At 40.4% G+C, this 19,386-nt stretch overlaps 1 protein-coding gene across 1 annotated transcript in view; it reads left to right on the top strand.

Annotated features, from left to right (window-relative positions):
- Window positions 1-19,386, top strand: part of MYBPC2 (myosin binding protein C2) — a 61,722-nt gene that overhangs the window by 19,508 nt on the left and 22,828 nt on the right. The window contains 5 exon segments of the mRNA XM_058184122.1: window positions 3,329-3,391; window positions 10,533-10,562; window positions 14,249-14,326; window positions 16,831-16,979; window positions 18,556-18,673. Of these exon segments, the coding sequence (XP_058040105.1) occupies window positions 3,329-3,391; window positions 10,533-10,562; window positions 14,249-14,326; window positions 16,831-16,979; window positions 18,556-18,673 (438 nt within the window).

The following is a 19,386-nucleotide window of genomic DNA, read 5'->3' as shown; positions in this document are numbered from 1 at the left end:
CATGTGAAGTTGGCCCCAACAGTCCTATCTTTTTGCAAGGGCCTAAAGACATGACTTTACCAGTTGGCTTGGGACCCCAATGGGGGAGCAGCACAATAGAGGTGGTTGATCAGGTAATAAGAGATCCCCCTGCACCCCCGCTCTCCCCATGTGTTCTTGGTTTTAAATTTTGTTTTGTTTTAAATTGTTTATGTTTTAGCTTATATGTAAGTGTAAGCTGCCCAGCGTTACCCTATGGTAAGATGGGTGGCCAATAAATTCTATAAATAAATAAATAAATAATAAACAAACAAACAAGTAAATGATTTGACTTAATATTTTAGCAATATCCAAAGTCAAAAATAGACAAGGTGATAGGTTTAACAGTGCAGTTAAAGCCCTGGTCTGTTTTTAAATACATTACTTGATGTGTGTAAAAAAAGAAGCTGTGGTTTGTTTGCATAATCACAACTACTAGCTTGAGTTTTTTGACTCCTCTCAGATGGGTTCTCATAGTAGTATCCTATGCCAAAGACAAAAATGAGTGAAAGTGTCTTTTTGAAAAGTATCTGCCATTTTCTGTTCCATTTGCTTGAGAGATCTTTTCAGCCAAGAAACCACTTAAAAAGTATTTGTAATTTTGCCCCAGATAATGCAATAAGCTTCAGAGGAGCATGATTTGAAATTATAATGTTATATGCTTTAATTTTAGACATCAAAGAATCAGAAATAAAGAAATAATCTAGCCAAAAGCAATTCTTATGCGTGAAAGAAAGAAAAGCATATTTCCCTTAGGAAGGATTAATCAAACACCAGCTGAGATAAAAGAATAAAAGGCAACTGTACTGAGGCATGCTATTAAATTTAATTGTTGAATTCATCTAAACATGCTTTACTCAGTGTGTTGTATTATTATTGGCAGCTAAAATATTTGTACTGTTCTAAAGTTCCTGCCTTTCTGAATTCATATTTGTCTTTGAGCCTTTCTCCATTTACAGGTAACCATGGCACAAACAAGCCTCAATAACATTTTTTTAATCACATTTCCATAACATAGCATTCATCTTGTCCCCAGGCCATGAGTGAAAAACTCTTAAATTGTCTTTAGCTACAGTAGTATTTAAGAAATTATTTTAGTCTTATACCAACACTGTCCAAGGACACCCTCAAACAACATTAAAAAAATCCTCTCTTACAGTAGAAAGAACCCAGATTGCTGCAGTTACAGTTAATGCAGTTAAAGCATTAAAGGCAGGACAGGGGTCAACAGTGGGAACCGCTAATGTCATAATGATATAAAGGCAGGATAAAAAAAATCTAATAAAAATAAAATAAAACATACTTTTCTACTGGCTCAGGGATGGATGGAAATTATCTCAGCAGTGGGAATAGGTCCTTGTGTTGTCCAATTCAAGGTTAGATTTGCAATATAAAGGCTGATTATCACAGAGATGGAGTATGCTTGGATATACAGGATGATAGGAATTTTTTTTGTTCTAATCCAATTTTTTTCACTTGGTTACACCAGATGTATTGCATTAAGATTTTCATCATTATCAATAGAGATGGCTAATAATATTGCCTTCCATTTTGCTTGTCCACCTTTTAAATATTCAGATAAATACAATTTTCCTTGTATTTCCAAGGACCATATGATCCCGAGTAGCATTGTGATAAGTTATTACGCCCCAAGAAAACAGACTTTGATTAAATGTTAATATAACGTAAGGATTATGGTGTTGGAATAGGACCAGAAAGATGCAACATTACATCTCTCAGCCCTTGAAAGTCACGCTAAGTGATCTTGGGCCAAGCTTTTTCTCTCTTTCAACTTCATATGGTTGCTATTGGCATAAAATGCAGGGAGATCTCTAAATAATCCCTTTCCCCAAGCTTCCACTTCCTTTTGGGGTATAAATCCACAAAAATAAACTAAAGAATAATAAAGTTCATTATTTTAACTAAGTGAATGAACATAAATTTACAGTAGTTTTCATTTTAGTTAATTATTATGGTTAATAATATTACTGCTGCTGCATTGAATATTTTTTATCTTTCTGTTATGTTAAAAATGTTAATTTAAAGACATAGTTGGAAGGCTGTACTTTATACTTCATTTAAATTTTTTAAAAGACAGTGTGTACAAATAACTTCATCAGGATAAATGATGCTAGAGATGAAGAGCTCATCTTGAATTCAAAATGCAAGTATGTGATTTCAGGTCTATTGAAAATATAGGATGGCAGATTTTCCACAGGTTTAGCTTAACTTATTCTCTCCAAACTTTCTCTAAATGAGAAAGATTTTTTTCCTAAAAAGAAATTTCTAGGAAGGATTTCTTCATCTTTCTCCTCAAAATAATGCTTTATGAACATCCTCTGATAATAAAATTCTTATCATTTCAAGTCTTCAGATAGTATTGTTACTTATATAGCCAAAATAGCATCGCCTACAGAGGAGAATCATGCATTAGTATGTTTAGAGCATACTAATGATTTGCATTAGATTTGCAGAATTATTAAAAAAAGAAAGAAAGGGTAGTTCCTAAATATAGCTTATCGAAGACTGAGTGCATTCAATGGCCACAAAATTAATAAAATAATAAATAATAAAAATGAAGAGTGTAGAGTTCAATAGGAATCCAGAATAATGACCATCATGCTGCAATGTTCCATTTTACCAGGCCAAACACAGCTACTGACTACTTGCAGCTACAAGGTCTATGTAAGACAGGGGTGTCAAACTCGATTTCATTGAGGGCCGTATCAGGGTTGTGTTTGACCTTGGGTGGGGGAGGCTTGGGCAGGATGGGCATGGTCAGTCTGACATCATTTGCGTTGGGGGTGCCTGTGGCAGCCCGAGTGCTCTGCCAGTGAAAATGGAGCTCCATTTTCGCTGGCAGAGATACTGCAAACTGGTCCTTCACTGTTTCCAGAGTGGCCCTGCGGGCCAGATCTAAGCATCCTGCAGGCAGGATCTAAACACCGGGCCTTGAGTTTGACACCCCTGGTGTAAGACGTAAGGAATCTGGATTTTAAAGATGGTTCATGTGGCTTACAAAGCTGCTGAGAAAGATCTGTTTCTTCTTGCCAAGTTATGCCTCATCTTCCCTTTGTTTGCAGCACTTCAGATATTTTACTGATCAAATTGTTAAACTGTCAAGGGGAGGGTAGAAAAAATAATGCCACTCAAAATGGGTACTTGGTCCCAAATTTTGGGCATAATCACAGTAACAGAGTAGCCTCTGAAGGCCAACTAGTCACTTGGCATAGTTGCATGTAATTGGAGGACATGGGTTGCCTTGTTGTTCCCACTTTTCCTGATCTGCTGTCTTTTTACTCCTCTGTAGCAGCAAAGAAGAAAGAAGTGAAGAAAGCAGAGCCAAAGGATGTGAAGAAAGAAGAGCTCAAAAGTAAGACTATGAGCCATATTTCAACTTAATCATGCATACAGGAACCAGCAGAAAGTCAACTACTCTTTTTTTTTTTAGATTGGAAGAATGAAGGGGTGTAGAGAACATACTGTTTCCCTTTCTGTTCCCTGGTGATTATGAATAGCCTCATCAAGGGAATGGAAATAAAATGCTATGCAAAGCCTTTACAAGACTCTAGAAAGGCCAAGGGCAGAATATTCATCTGAGAATGTTTTCCCATCACCCTTTGAAGTCAGTATCCCAATAAACCGCTATTTGTGGAGGAGCCCCAAAGTCAAAGACATTGAGATTATTTGCTAACTGAATATAAAGAATTTAATCCATTTGGTCATTGCAAATATTGTACTAGCCTTTGATGCCCCTCTACAAATGGTACTTAGGGCAGTTGTTCTTCCCAAGAATACCTTAATGGTATGATTATGTTCCTGTTGAAAAGAAATAATTAAAAATAATCCATTCAAGGCTGAGTCAGGATGGATGCCAGAGTCAAAGGGTGCTCCTACCACTATCAACCAAAATACATTATACAGTTATTCTGTCTTTTTCTACTGAAGAAATCATTCTCTGATGAGAAACCATGTCAAAGAATGAGTCTGGGTGGGTGGAGGAAGATGAGAGGACAGCTTATTTGGATGCCATGAAATTTAGTGAACAATTGGACCATAACCAGATGTTTAGAACTAACTGTGCTGCTTTTAATAATCTTCTCTTTATGGTTTCTTGCATGTCAATACAAACAGAAAAATACAGACATAATGTGTCTACTTTGAACCATGCATTTGATTCCCTAGAAAATATATATATATATATATATTTATATATATATATAAAATATATATATATATATATGGAAGCACGGGAGAAAACCCGAACAACCAAAGACCTATATATATATATATATATATATATATATATATATATATATATATATATATATATATATATATATATATTTGTTTTCTGAGGTTTTCGCGGGTGTTTGTATGTAGGTCTTTGGTTATTCGGGTTTTCTCCCGCGTAAAATTGGAAGTGTCTTGGCGACGTTTTGACGAAATCTCAATCGTCATCTTCAGGCTTCAGCTTTGTGCTTCTGGGAGCAAATATATGTTTTTAATGCTTAATTTAATTTATTAAATTATTTAAATGATACAGCACCCATAGCACCTCTATGAGGAAGATGGGCAGTTGAGAAGTGTGAAAAATAAATAAAATAAAAATAAATTAACTTTGAGTCTTATTTGGCTGTGCATTCTCAGAGTTGAAGGAACAGGGGAAAGATTTTGCATACCCCATAATGTAAAACTTAAGCAGAGACCTGCTGCTTGCTGACCTCTGCATTAGTGTTGCACATGCTGGCATGTTGACCTAGAAAAACTGGCTCCCAACTCATAGTCTGCTGATCCCTGACAGACCATTTTAATTAAAGGAATGACAAACAAGTAAGATGATATCTTTATTGATCCAGGGGAAAAAATGACTGCTTTACTGCCTTTGATATCTTTCCTTTGTGGGATTCAGTATGGCATTGGTACCTAATTGAAAAGGACATTTCTGCCTAATAAAACATAAAAGCCAAAAATCACACTCTAGATACAATATACATGTTTAAAACACCCAGTCATAAAAAGCAGTTTCAAACCTTAGATTTTCAAGATGAGCTAAGCTGCCACAAGTTTCAATTCCTTAAATTGTATAATTACTTATTGCAAATCAGATTAGAAGAGGAAGAAGTAAAAGAGACAATGATAGCATGGGCAAAAAACTTTGGTTATACGATAGAACTAGAGAGATGGCAACAACTATGGGAAAAGAATTATAAATTAACAATGGCAACTGCATATAAAGAAAATTTCTATAAAATGTTTTATAGATGGAATATGACACAAGAAAGATTAGCAAAAATGTTTAAGGATAAATCAGCTAAATGTTGGAAAAGTTTTCAATTGCCAGGATCATATTATCATATGTGGTGGACATGTATGGAAGCAAAAAATTATTGGATTAGAATACAGGCATGATTAGAGGAAATGTTGCACCAATGTAAAGAGTTAAAACCAGAGGCATTTTTATTGGGTATATTACTGGAGAAATATAGCAAAGAAGATACATATTTGATTATTCATATAATAATAGCAGCAAGAATTGTATTTGCATAAAAGTGGAAGACAGAAAAAATCCCATCAGAAGGAGAAGTAATAAAGAAGATTTTAGAATGTGCAGAAATGAATAGGTTAACATTGCAAATAAAAGATAAAGAGGAATCAGTGTATTTCAAGACATGGGGACGATTTTATGTATGGTTAGAAAAGAAATATGAATAAAAGATGATAGAAAAATAAATTAGATAAAGTATAATTAATGAGAGAGAAAACAAAAAAGAAATAGAAACCCAGAAGACACCTGTGTAAATGGAAAAGGGGAAAGGGGGGGGGAATGAAAAAGTAATTGAAATGAAAATAAAAATCGGGATTGCTCAAATACCACTTTGGAAAATACTAAATTGAAAATGAATACAACAATAGAGAGAGAATGGAGAGGGACAGAGGAGAGAAGAGAGGAAGGAGAGAGAGGGAAAGAAGAAAGGGAAAAAAAGAGGAAGAAAGAGATGGGAAACAAGAGTAGGAGCAGTGGTGAAATCTGAACCAGTTTACTACCGGTTCACTGGCTGCGCATACGGGATGTGCGCGCACATGTGCAATGTGCACCATGCACCAAATGCAAGGTGCATGCGCATGCACAGTACATGCCAAAAGGAGGCATGGGGTAAGTAGAACAGTGTGCGCAGGAATGTGTGATCAGCTGTGGTGCAAAGTAAAAAAAGAAGCTCTGACGATTGTGCGGCTCAGTTGGGATCATCAGAGCCTTTTTTTACCTTTTAAAAGCATTTTTTACAACCTATTCGGCCAAACAGGTTGTAAAAAAATGCTTTTAAAAGTAAAAAAAAAGCTCTGATGATCATGCGGCTCAGCTGTGATCATCACAGCCTTTTTTTACCTTTTAAAAGAATTTTTTAAAAGAAGTGGCAAACGGGGAAGCTGACGGCTGGGCATTGGGCATTGGGTGGGCATGGGGGGGGGAATGGGATTTTTGCTACTGATTCTCTGAACCACCTGTCACCATCGCTACCGGATCGACTGATCTGGTCTGAACCAGGAGCATTTCACCCCGAGTAGGAGAGACAGTTAAAAGGGAGGAAGAAGGAAGGTGTGGGGGAAAGGAAGGGGAAGTAGAGAAGAAGAAGGAGAGGAGGAAAGAAGAAAGTAGATGGAAGAAGGGAGGGAAAGGAAAGAGGAGAGGGAGAAGAAGAATTGTGGTAAAACAAGAAAGATGAAATGGTAGAAGAGCAACCCCAAATATACTTAAATTGTTTAGGATGAAGATTGTGTTAGTATGAAAGTTAAAAGAAAATATGTATGTTAGATAAGAATAGAATAGAATAGAATAGAATTTTATTGGCCAAGTGTGATTGGACACACAAGGAATTTGTCTTGGTGCATATGCTCTCAGTGTACATAAAAGAAAAGATACGTTCATCAAGGTACAACATTTACAACACAATTGATGATCAATATATCAATATAAATCATAAGGATTGCCAGCAACAAGTTATAGTCATACAGTCATAAGTGGAAAGAGATTGGTGATGGGAACTATGAAACGATTAATAGTAGTGCAGATTCAGTAAATAGTCTGACAGTGTTGAGGGAATTATTTGTTTAGCAGAGTGATGGCCTTCGGGAAAAAACTGTTCTTGTGTCTAGTTGTTCTGGTGTGCAGTGCTCTATAGCGTCGTTTTGAGGGTAGGAGTTGAAACAGTTTATGTCCAGGATGCGAGGGATCTGCTATAAGAAACTGTACATTTAAGATATGTTTATGAGGAAAAAAAACTTTTTCAAAAGAAGTTTCAATTCCTTGTCATCTTCTTAGCAAAATGTTCAAGTTGGTTTTATGGATTCTAGATTCTGGCAGAAAAAACACCATCACCTCATCCCTTGAAAGCTTTTGTTTCAGCTTTAACCTAATCATAGCACAGCAGAACACATTCATTATTTCTTTTGGAAATGATACTATAAGTAGCTGTGGCATGGTTTGAGAAACTGACTTGTTTCAACTGACTGGACAGTATTTTTTTAACTGATCACTTTTTTGCTGCTATAGCAGAGGAACAAAGAATGGGGATGAGTCAGGGGTGAAATGCTACTGGTTTGCACTGGGTCGGGAGAACCGCTAGTGATAAAAGCTACCAATCTGGATGAACTGGTAATAAAAAAAAGCTACCGGTTCATCTGAACCGGTATTTCCAACGATCAGCTGTGCCACACTATTTATATTCTATATTAAATCATGTGGCACAGCTGTTCCCTCCTCACTGTTCTACTTAACCTTGTTAAACCTCCTTTTTCTGCATGAAACGCATTTTTGATGCAAACTGTGCATGCACGCACAGCACGTATTTGGCACACACTGCACATGCATGCATAGCGGAGGATTTCACCACTGGGATGAGTATATAAACTCCTAAGTCCAAGCATCATTCACTTAGCAAGAAATCAGTCAGTTGCTACATTCAAACTTAGTCAAGAAAAGTTGCACTTAGTCCTTGCCAAACATTTCTTGTAATAGGCATTCTCTTTCATTCACACATAAGGCCTTGCTGTTGTTTTGTTATGACAAGGTTTCATTCAATTTTTTTTGTAAGGCTATCCTATATGCATTAAGAATGTGGGTAAAATGTAAATATCCAGATGTGATATATTTACAGGCCTGAGAAAAACTGTGTTGCAACAAGAATTTATATAGCTAGTCCTCAACTTAAAACCACAATTCAGTCACTAACCAATGCAGTTCTACTGTGTTTCCCCAAAAATAAGACAGTGTCTTATTTTCTTTTGGGCTTATTTTTTGAAAGTGCTACCACTGGCCCTGCTCTCTCGATCATGCTGTCTGCTCCCCAGAAGTAGCAATGGAAGGGAAAGAGATGGGGGAGGAGGGAAAGAAGCAACCCCAACTGCCTTGCAGGAGGCTTGCATGGTCACACCTGCAGCAGATGGAGGCAGAGGCATGGGGGTAATCCAGACACTCTGTGGTGTTTCTTGCTTGGCGTGGCTACAAGCAAGCCGAGAGACAGAGGGACGGAGTGGGCAGCGGGTTGGGATTGCTTCTGCCTGCACCCGCAGCCAGTGCCTCCCACAAGCACCCCATGGGGAAAAAGCAAAGTGGATGGCTGCAGAGCTACCAGCTTCTGGAAGCGGCCCAACAAGCATAAATGGCATGTCCAGAAAGAGATGAGCAAAAGTCTGTGCAGTTTACTCCATCGCCTCTCAGCAGTGCAGCCTGGCCAGGAAGATGGAGGGCAGAGCTGTGTGCTGTGCCTACAAAAACTTTCCCACCTCCTGCCAGGTTAATGTGCAGTACCTCACCTTTGCTCTCGCTCCCCCCACGCTCCCCCCTCCCTCCACACCTGGCCCTTTTTAGACTCTTTGGCTCTGCTACAGCCGGAAAGGAGATCTCTCTCTCTCCCCCGCCCCCCACCGGCAGTGATGGAGCTTCAGTGCCTGGCCAGCGGGAAGCTTCTCACCCATCCTGCCTGCTGGCCCAGGCTCCATGCTGCTGGCATCGCGGGTGGAGCCATGCTGCTTGTGCCACCTTGCACAGCCAGTAAGAGAGCTGCAGCTCCCACCAAGGTCCAAAGACCGTTGGGTTCAGTGTAGATGTACGGAAAGCCCAGTGTCTGCAGCACTGAATAGGCATACAGGCTGGCGCTCAGCAGCCCAAAGGCAAAGGTGGGTGAGCGACACAGGCACCGCTCCCAAAGGGGCCCTGGCAGGCTGGTGGTGCTTAGGACATTTTCGGAAATTTTCAATCTGGGATGATTCAACCCGGCCAGGCAGGATCAGTCCCACAGTGCTGCCGAGTGCAGCACTGCCAGGAGGGCGAAGAGGCCAGCAGCAGCATCGGCAGCCACTTGGCCATTTAAAGACTTGTGAATTTCAACTCCCAGAACTTCCCACAGCCCCCCCATCAACTCCTTCCCCTTTCTGGGTTGCGGTAGCTCGCGCCCATTGGGTCCATTGGGGTTGGAAGTTCAATCACAGCCCACAAGGGAGCCTCCATGAGCTGAGCCAGCATGGGCCTGGAGCTGCTTCTCATTCTGTCTGACTGTGGAGGCCTCCCAGTGCAATGCTCTTCCACAGCTTCAGAGCAAACCTCCGCCTTCCCTGTGGAGGATTTCAAGGCTGAAGACTTCAGCTTGCTCTGATCAGCAGAAAACCCCCCCTCCATTTCCCTGCCAATCATTCTATCCTTGAGGAGTTCTGCAAAGACACACATCCCAAAAATGCTCCTTCCAAAGCCTTCAGCCTTGCAATCCTGCACAGGAAAGGCAGAGGTTTGTTCCAAAGCTGTAGCAGAGCATTGCACCGGGAGGCTTCCGCAGAGAGACAGAGAAGCAGCTCCCGGCCCTTGCTGGCTCAGCTGATCTGTGGGCTGCAGTTAAGATGCTGAGCTTCCATAAAGTGACCAGGGAAGGGAAGGGCTGCCTCCTGTGCTGCTCATGCCCACCCCTTCACTAGGGCTTATTTTCAGGGCAGGACGTATATTTACGTCCACCCCAAAAATCAGGCTTGGCCTGATTTTCAGGACATGTCGTATTTTTGGGGAAACATGATAGTTCTTGCAGAAAGTCATCATGTGACTGAACTCAATTTTACAACACTTTTTATTGCAGTCATTAAGCAAATCACTGTGGTCATTAAGTGAATCACATGGTTGTTAAGCAAATCAGGATTCCCCAATTGATTTTGCTTGTCAAAAACTGGTTGAAAAGGACTCAAACTGTGATTATGAGACCACAAGATACTGCAACAGTTGCAAATGTGAGCCCAAGAGCCCAAATTGCAATCACCTGACTGCAGGAGTGGTGTGATGATCAAAGCTTTGAGGACAGATCGTAAGCCTGTCATAAGCCAATTTTTCCAAGGCTGTTATAACTTTGAACCATTGTTTAATGAGCAGTTTTTATGTCAAGAACTATCTGTACTTAGGACTGTGTGGAAAATAGCATATTATTCGTTGGTTGTAATTAAACATCTAATATCCCTCCACCTTTTATTTTTTCTAGCTGAGGCTCCAGCAGAGCAGGTTCCAGGAGGTAAGAATATTTCCTTCTAGAAAAATAGCAAAAGAAATCAGCTAGCAAGACTCTCTTAGCATCCTGGTTCAAATATCCAATGGAGGAACCAATTCTCTAATGCTTTGTAAACTGCCAAAAGGACAACTGGATGAATGCTGTTCCTCAGGGCAGGTGCTGAGACGCTGCTTACTAGAGAGAGCAGGACCATGCCCAAACCTGTCATTTCTTGGTCACTCAGCCCAAGCAGAAACCATTGGACATTAGGCAGTTACTACTGGTTCTGTGGGCGTGGCTTGGTGGTGGTGGGTAATGTGACTGGGTAGGTGTGGCCAACTTTTTTTATTTTTACTTTAAAAACATGTTTTCTACCACCTCTTTGGCCGAAGAGGTTGTAAAAAATGCTTTGAAAAGCCTCTGACGATTAGGCAACTCAGCTCAGAAAAAATGCTTTTAAAAGGCTCTGACGATCCCAGTTGAGCCGCGCGCCATCATCAGAGGCTTTTTTTTTAACTTTTAAAGCATTTTTCAACCAAAGAAAAAATGTTTTAAAAAATAATAATAAAAAAAACCCTCTGATGATCACGTGGCTCAGCTGGGCATGGGGATGGGCAGGGATTTTTGCTACTGGTTTTCCGAACCACTTGCTGCTATCGCTACCAGATCAGGTGATCCGGTCCAAACCGGGAGCATTTCACCCCTGGGTAGTCCTACAAGCACTGTAATCTAGTTTTGAGCCATGCAGGACTTTATGGATAACAATAAACACTCAGAATTGCACCCAGAGGCTCATTGGAGCATAAGAGCACCAGTGTGCCTACCGTTCCTGTCCAAATGTTCCCCTTGATTGTATCCAATTTGTATGGTTATTTCATGCTTATACGTATGTATGTATGTGTGTGTATGTATGTATGTGTGTGTGTGTGTGTGTGTGTGTGTGTATGTGTATGTATGTATGTATGTATGTATGTATATGTGTGTGTGTGTGTGTGTGTGTGTGTGTGTGTGTGTGTGTGTGTGTGTAGGTCTTTGGTTATTCAGGTTTTCTCCTGCATAAAATTGGAAGTGTCTTGGCGTCGTTTCGAAGAAATCTCATTCGTCATCTTCAGGCTTCAGCTTCGTGCTTCTGGGAGCAATATGTGATTGCAGCTGTTTCTTCCTTTTGCTGCAGTCACACAGCTGCAATCACATTGCTCCCAGAAGCACAAAGCTGAAGCCTGAAGATGACGAATGAGACTTTGTCAAAACGTCGCCAAGACACTTCCAATTTTATGCGGGAGAAAACCCGAATAACCAAAGACCTACACACACACACACACACACACACACACACACACACACACACACACACATAATTTGCATTTATATCCCGCCATTCTCCGAAGACTCAGGGCGGCTTACACTGTGTTAAGCAATAGTCTTCATCCATTTGTATATTATATACAAAGTCAACTTATTGCCCACAACAATGGATGGAAGGCTGAGTCAACCTTGGGCCTGGTGGGACTTGAACTTGCAGTAATTGCAAGCAGCTGTGTTAATAACAGACTGTCTTAGTCTATTGAGCCACCAGAGGCCCTAATATACCGTTGAATTTGACAAAATAAATAAATAAATAAAAATTTAAAAAACCATTCATCTCACATAGAAGGAGTGTTATACGGGCACATTGTGAAGTTCCAAAAATGCCCACATAAATTTAAAAAAATGCATTCTGGACAAGTTGCAGTTTCCACATGCTGTTCAAGGAGAGCCCCACATAGAATCTATTTTAGTAATCCAACTAGAAGATAACTAAGTACACAGGAATGTTGGAAATCTTCAAGTTATCTTCAAGAGACACTGCCAAGAGAATGGTCAGAGAAGAGACATCATTGCCAATAGCTGGAAACAGGGTGGAACAAGAGGCTTAGAAGGCTCCTTAGTTTGGATAGATGTGGGGAGAATTGTATTTTTAGACATGCAAGACTGTCATTGTATCTTTACGATAAAGTGGAATTAACTCATCTGGTTTTGATTCCTACCTAGTCTACTTTGCAAGGTTGATATCAATCCAGCAAGCCTAACAGTACCAATTCCCCTCCTCTCTTATAAAGCCTTAGCAAATTAATAAAGGTCTGTTCTAAGTCTGTCCTATCTACTATCTACCATAGCTATGGAGTATGCTGTTTCTTATTCCCTTGGCAGTGTCTCCTCATCCATTCTTTCCTACGTGCCATTGCACTAGGCTCTAGGGCAGGGGTGTCCAAACTTGGCCCTTTGGAGAGTGGTGGACTTCAACTCCCAGAATTCTCCAACTAGCAACTTGCTTAAATTTATAGCTCATGCTGGCTGGGGAATTCTGGGAGTTGAAGTCCACCACTCTCCAAAGAGCCAAGTTTGGACACCCCTGCTCTAGGGGATGAATTACTGCAAATGCTACTCCATTCAGAACTAAAGATAAAAAATATATCAGTTCAGAGGTTTCAGAACCCACAGATATTTACTTTTGGCAGAGTTGACCAGAGTCAATTCTTCTCCATCCAGGTTTCCATAAGCCTGGAGACACTGGGGAACCTCAATGGTATCATTTGCTCATTCACAACAGAGATATTTAGTTCATTTGATGGATGACTTCATCCAGCAGGTCCATATAGATGTCAAATATAAGTGTGGAGAGACTGAAGTTTTGATGAACCTTTTAAAATAGGGCTCTACATTTCAATGTCTTCTTTGCTACCACCGGGACACGGAGAAAGAAAAAGAACCACCACAATATCATGTCTCCACTTTCTATACCTTTAATTGGTCCAGAAAGATTCCATAACTAAAACTATTTAAAAGTCAAGGAATCACTAATGCTTAACATTCTGGTGTTAGCTCTATTTTAATCAAATCTTAACTATATATATAAAAGCAAAATACCACTCATGCATCATCACAAAATCTCCAGAACCATAAAGCCTACAAACTTGAAATTTCCCACGTATGTTTTTCTTGACTTCTAGGTGCTCACTAAGAAAGGATTTTTCAAAATGACCATAAGAGCATTAGTATTTCCTATATTATTATAAATAGGCTCTGATGCTAAATAGTTCTACTCCTCCTCCCCACCTGAAATCTGTTCCAAATGCAAAACACAAGCAGAGGAGAGGAGTTTCAGTTTTACTTTCACAGTAGCAACCAGGGGATACGATAGGATAGGCTTCTGTGGGGCAAGTTTGAGGGAGAGAAGGGATAGGATAGGGAGGCTTCTGTGGGGCAAGGCTGAGGGAGAAAAGGGGATAGGATAGGGGAGGCTTCTGTGGGGAAAGCCTGAGGGAGAGAAAGGGATAGGATAGGATAGACTTCTGTGGGACAAGGCTGAGGGAAATAAGGGGAGAGGAGAGGCTGATCATAACTATTCATTAATTTTCAAGCTGTAAGTGACGATTTATTAAGCCCCATCACATAGTTTCATAGTGAAGCACAGGTATCTAGCTAGATCTATAATAAACTTGGCTCCCTCATCCACCCCTAATTTTGAAGTAAAATCTTTTGGAGAGAAAAATCATATTAACTATAAGCAGGACATGGAATACTTTTTTTAGAGGGGTCTCTTAAATCATGCTCTTGATAATCCGTCCTTCCTTCTTAGAATTTAAATGCAATGATAATACTTTCTCCTGCTTTGCTATATCCTAGAACTTTTTGACCTTCATTAATCACGCTACCCTTTTTCTCCCCAGTGGAAGACAAAGGGGATCCCTCTACACAGTCAGAAGGAGTCTTCATCAAGAAGCCAGAAAATGTGCTAATACATTGTGGTAAATGCCAAAGTAGAAAGACAAAAGATCAATGGATATTCTAAATTCTAATGAAATTTACACGAACTTTTTAAAAAAAAATCTTAACATTTTGTTGTGCATCTTACTTTGAGATCCTCCCTCCCTCCCTCCCCTTCCTTCTTTCCTTCCTTCCTTCTTTTTCTTTCTTTCTTTCTTCTCTAAACATTAATACAGATCAATAAAAAAGACATTTTCAATTTAAGACACATGACCTAAATAGTACAGATGAAGAAGGCCGGTGAATGGCGCAGGCTGGTAAGGCCTGTTATTAAGAACAGCCTGTTATTAAGAACACAAAGCCTGCAATTACTGCAGGTTCGAGCCCGGCCCAAGGTTGACTCAGCCTTCCATCCTTTATAAGGTAGGTAAAATGAGGACCCAGATTGTTGGGGGGGCAATAAGTTGACTTTGTAAAAAATATACAAATAGAATGAGACTATTGCCTTATACACTGTAAGCCGCCCTGAGTCTTCGGAGAAGGGCGGGGTATAAATGTAAACAAAAAAAAAAAAAAAAAAAAGTGGGAAAAGCAATTAAATCAGACATTAGTTTGAAAATTTACAATTCCAGCATTCAGCTGAGATCAGAATAGTTTCAGAAGAAACCGGTAAGGGCATTTCAAAGGATAGAGGAAAAGGTAGCTGTCTCTTATTAGACCTGGTTGAGTAGTCTTTTAAAAAAAATCCATTCATCCTTTCTCTCTCTCTCTATGTCTGACTATTACTGATAGGAGGAGAACCTAGAAGCTTGTTTCTAATTCTTGCTAATTTAGTGTGTACAATAAAGCTATAGGGTTAAGTGTGTCTACCCTTGACAGGGTTCAAGAACTAAGAACAACATATGAATAGTTTCCTTTGTTGTTCTTCACCTCCAAATAGAAATCTTGCCAGATTAAAGCAACTTCCTGCATAACTATAGATTTCTATCACATGCCTTAAGCTATGGATCAATGTTATAATCATTTTGTATATCAGCAATAATCAGAACACTTCTAAGAATCTTCTCTTAGAGGAGATGTGGCTCTCTTCCAATTAGTATAAAGCAACTGTTGATTCTTCTAGGTTAGTATCAACTAGAGCAGGGGTCGGCAAACCGCGGCTCCGGAGCCACAAGTGGCTCATTGGGCCCCCTGCCGCAGCTCCCTGTCCCATTACTGGTTCGCCCCGCCCCTCTTTATTTCTTTTTTGGACTCCAGCCCGAAGCGGCAGGAAGCAAAGGCAACCTTACGCGTAAATGTGGTGTGAATGCAGGTACAGGGTAGCTTGGCTCCTGAACTTTCCTCCCTTCCCTCCTCTCGTAACCCCCTGCTGGCTGTGGCTGAGTTGGAAGCGTGCGCATGCACAGAGAGACCCTACGTAAGCAAGCTGTTGCCCATTCTGCGTGCGCCTTTCTTGAGCTTTGACGCTCGCTTAAAGAGGGTCTCCCTGCACGTGTACACGCTCCCAGCTCAGCCACAGCTGTCCCGGGCATCCTGAGAGGCGGAGGGGGAAGAGGGTTGCCGGAGAGTGCAGGAGCGAAGTTGCCCTGTACGGCAGCCTTCGTTTCCTGCCACTTCAGGCTGGAGTCTCCCTGTGCGTTCAAACACTCCCGGCTTAGCCACAGCCAACCAGGGAGTTACGAGAGGAGGGGAGGAGGAGGACGGTCACCCGAAGGGATGGGGGGAGACCCACACCCAGAGAGACAGAGAGAGACATATACAGTGTGACACAGGGGCGGGGGGGGGGGGGGAAGCGGGAGAGATATAGAGGGAGAGAGACACACAGAGGGGGAGATAGGGGGAGAGACATAGAGAATAGTTTTGTGGCTGGGTAGGCATGGCTACATGGTCATGTGACTGGGTGAGAGTGCGTGACATCGAATTGGCCACGTCCATCCAGGTTTCGTGGCTCCCAGTTTTTTTTTCCTGTAGGAAACAGGTCCAAGTGGTTCTTTGAGTGTTTAAGGTTGCCAACCCCTTAACTAGAGCAGTGGTGGCGAACCTATGGCATGTGTGCCAGAAGTGGCATGCGCATCGTTGCCCCAGCTCTGTTTCGGGTCTCTGCCCCACATCCGCTCATGCCTCCTGCTACCCAGCTGATCTTCGGGACTCTGCTGGGCATGCGTGGGTTGCGCCGCATATGTGGGTTGCGTGCGTGGCTGCATCTTGCAGGGGGGGGCATGGGCGCATGCATGGGGCACGTGCATGCACTTTGGGCACTTGGTGCCTAAGATTTCTCATCACTGAATAGAGCATCTCCCTGAAGCTAACAACAACAGCAAGATTGACCTGAAACCTCACCATCCCCAGCCACCACAACTAATAGCTGTGTAGTCTAAGAATGCTGGGTTTTATAGTCCAGCACATTTAGAATATCAGTAATTTCATTTCCTCAGGGTTTCAGAGAGAATCCATCTTTTCCTAGAAATTTAATTCCCTTGAGTTAGATTAATAGGATAACAAAGTGCCTATTTAGTTCTGACTTTGATGTTTCCTTTCTATATAGGAAGTGATGTGTCTATCCATGTGCAGTTGAATGGGTCTCAGCTCCCTTGCAAACCTACCATCAAGTGGTTCAAGGGGAAGTGGCTGGAGTTGGGCGTTAAGAGCGGACTACGGTTCCAGTTCAAAGAGGGCTTTGACAAGGATAAAAATGTGAGCCCCTGTAGAAAAGGAGGCTATAAGAGATATTGATGTCTGTTCTCTCAAAATATGTTGCACTGTTAAAAGTACTTTAACTACCATGACTTATTTCAAAAGGATACTGTGAAATATGTTTTTCAATAGCATTTAAGAATTCTGCCAAAGCATAATTCCCAGGCTAAGCCTGATTTGGCTTGTAAATATGTGTCCTTTCCCCAAATTCATCACTCTAAATTTTCAGTTTGATGCTTTGAATAGATTAAGTCTACGTCTTACAATCATTTGTTTAGTGACTATTCAGTGTTACAAAGCCACCAAAAAAAGGGAGTTACAACTAATCATAACACATAATGACTGTCATCACAGCATTCCCAGCGACATGTAATCAAAATTTGCGTTCTTGGGAGCTGGCAGGTATTTACAAGTGTTGCACCTGTGGTCAATATTTGTGACCTCCCCAGCCAGTTTTTGATAAGCAAAGTCAATGGTAGAAGCCAGATTCACACGACCACATGATTCATTTAACAATTGCAGTGATTCACTTAATGACTTTGGAAAAAAGGTAGTAAAGTCGGGTATGTCTCACTTAACAAATATCTGGCTTAGCAATGGAAATTCTGATTCTAATTGCAGGTGGTCTTAAGTCAAAGACCACCTGTGGTACATTTTGGAGAACTTGTAGAACTTTTCCAACAATCAGTTTTCCCTGGGAATATCCCCATTTTTTTTTATTGTAGCCAAACTGCATTTGCTTGCTTGTTTTCTTAATTCACCCTAAGAAAAATGCTACTCTGCTGCTTTTAAGAAGAAGCTATGAGGAGGGAGGGAGGGAGCATCAGGTTGGAGAAACTTGCCATGTACAATACTGCTGAGTAACTGTTGGAGAAATTTGCTGGATGACACTTGTACCATTATGAAGGTATTCACACAACAGATTTCTCTGTGTGCAAATTGAATTAAAGGGTAATCAGCTCTTTGGGAAACAGCTTCTTAAATGCTTGAAAATTCTAAAATGGGTGAAGTAGAAATATAAACATATCTGAAAATTTCAAACTAAACAAGACATTTTAAACTGATTTAATTATTTTGAGATTTAACTGCTTAAAGAAACTGAGAGCAAAAACAGACAAGTTTTGGTAAACATCGAATCTCAAATATTTGCCTAACTAATAGGAATTAGCACAGTGAAGGAAAAAATATCAGTGTAAGATATCAATAATGTTGGTGTGATTAATTCTTTTGTGTCTGTTGCAAATCTCGCCCCCAAATGATTTTACTATTTATTGAACCCCCCTTTTTACTGACCAAAGCCTGAATTGTAAAACAAGTAAATAAAGCTACCTGTGGGACTTTGGTTTGAGAATTGCAAAATCAGGCATCTTAATTCCAGTAGTTCATTTTTTGCTGCTATTGTCTTTCTCTTTGAACTACATTTTTCACATCCTATTGAATCTCCTTAACTCCCATTAACACCAATAGAATATAGAGATGCCTGTTTCTAGTTCAGAACTATTTAATGCCAGTCATATAGTGGAAATAAAAATAGCTACTAATAAACTTTGTGCTTATGTTTTGTTTATTCTCAAAGATTTACTCCCATGAGCTGAAAATTGAGAAAGTAGTAATTGGAGACAGAGGTGACTATCGCATTGAGGTGACAGCCAAGGACTTTTTTGACAGCTGTGTCTTCAATATTGATGTAGAAGGTACCACCACGTTCACACTGTTTGCTAATCTCCAGACCTAAATTTTAAAAAAACCCTACAATGTTTGCATAACATTCTTTGCTCACAGAGATAAATGACATTTTTCATACAACTCTTAAAGTCAGTAAGTGGGTTTCTCAACTTACAGGGTTTTTTTTTCCAAGAGGCAATTGTACTTTCTAGCTTTGCTGGAAGACACTTCACTTCTCATCCAAGCTTATTCAGTTCTGATTAAATGGGAGAGAATGGAAGGATTCAAGTGTTCATTAGCCCTCTTTCTGTTGTGAAGACATTTAGGTTGAATTTGTACAACATGGGTCTTAGCTAAAGTTCAGTTACGTAGTCTGTGACTTGGTGAATATCTATGGAGTTTCTCAGGGTCACCCCTGCATCATTTGAAGAGTGTTCATCCCAAAGTGCATAGCTAAATGTCTATGGGAACTTGAAAGAAAGCACTTTTGGGACAACTATGACATGGACGACTGAGAATCTCCATAGATTTTATTGAGCCACAGACTACCAAAATGAAGTTTAGCCAAGTCCTGTGTTGTACAAATTCAGCCTAAATGTCTTCACATCTAATGTGATCCTATGGAGTCTATATCCCACCAGGTAGTCTTTCATAGTGGTCAAGAATAATTTGCCAGATTAATATTAATAATGGCAATTTTTGTGTGTGGCTGATATCCTGTCTGGAATTTTAGTCTTCAGAA

The sequence above is a fragment of the Ahaetulla prasina genome, chromosome 4 (genome assembly GCF_028640845.1).
Source record: "Ahaetulla prasina isolate Xishuangbanna chromosome 4, ASM2864084v1, whole genome shotgun sequence".
Taxonomy (NCBI): Eukaryota; Metazoa; Chordata; class Lepidosauria; order Squamata; family Colubridae; genus Ahaetulla; species Ahaetulla prasina.
Note: the sequence above shows the minus strand (reverse complement) of the source record. Positions and strands in the feature narration are given on the sequence as shown.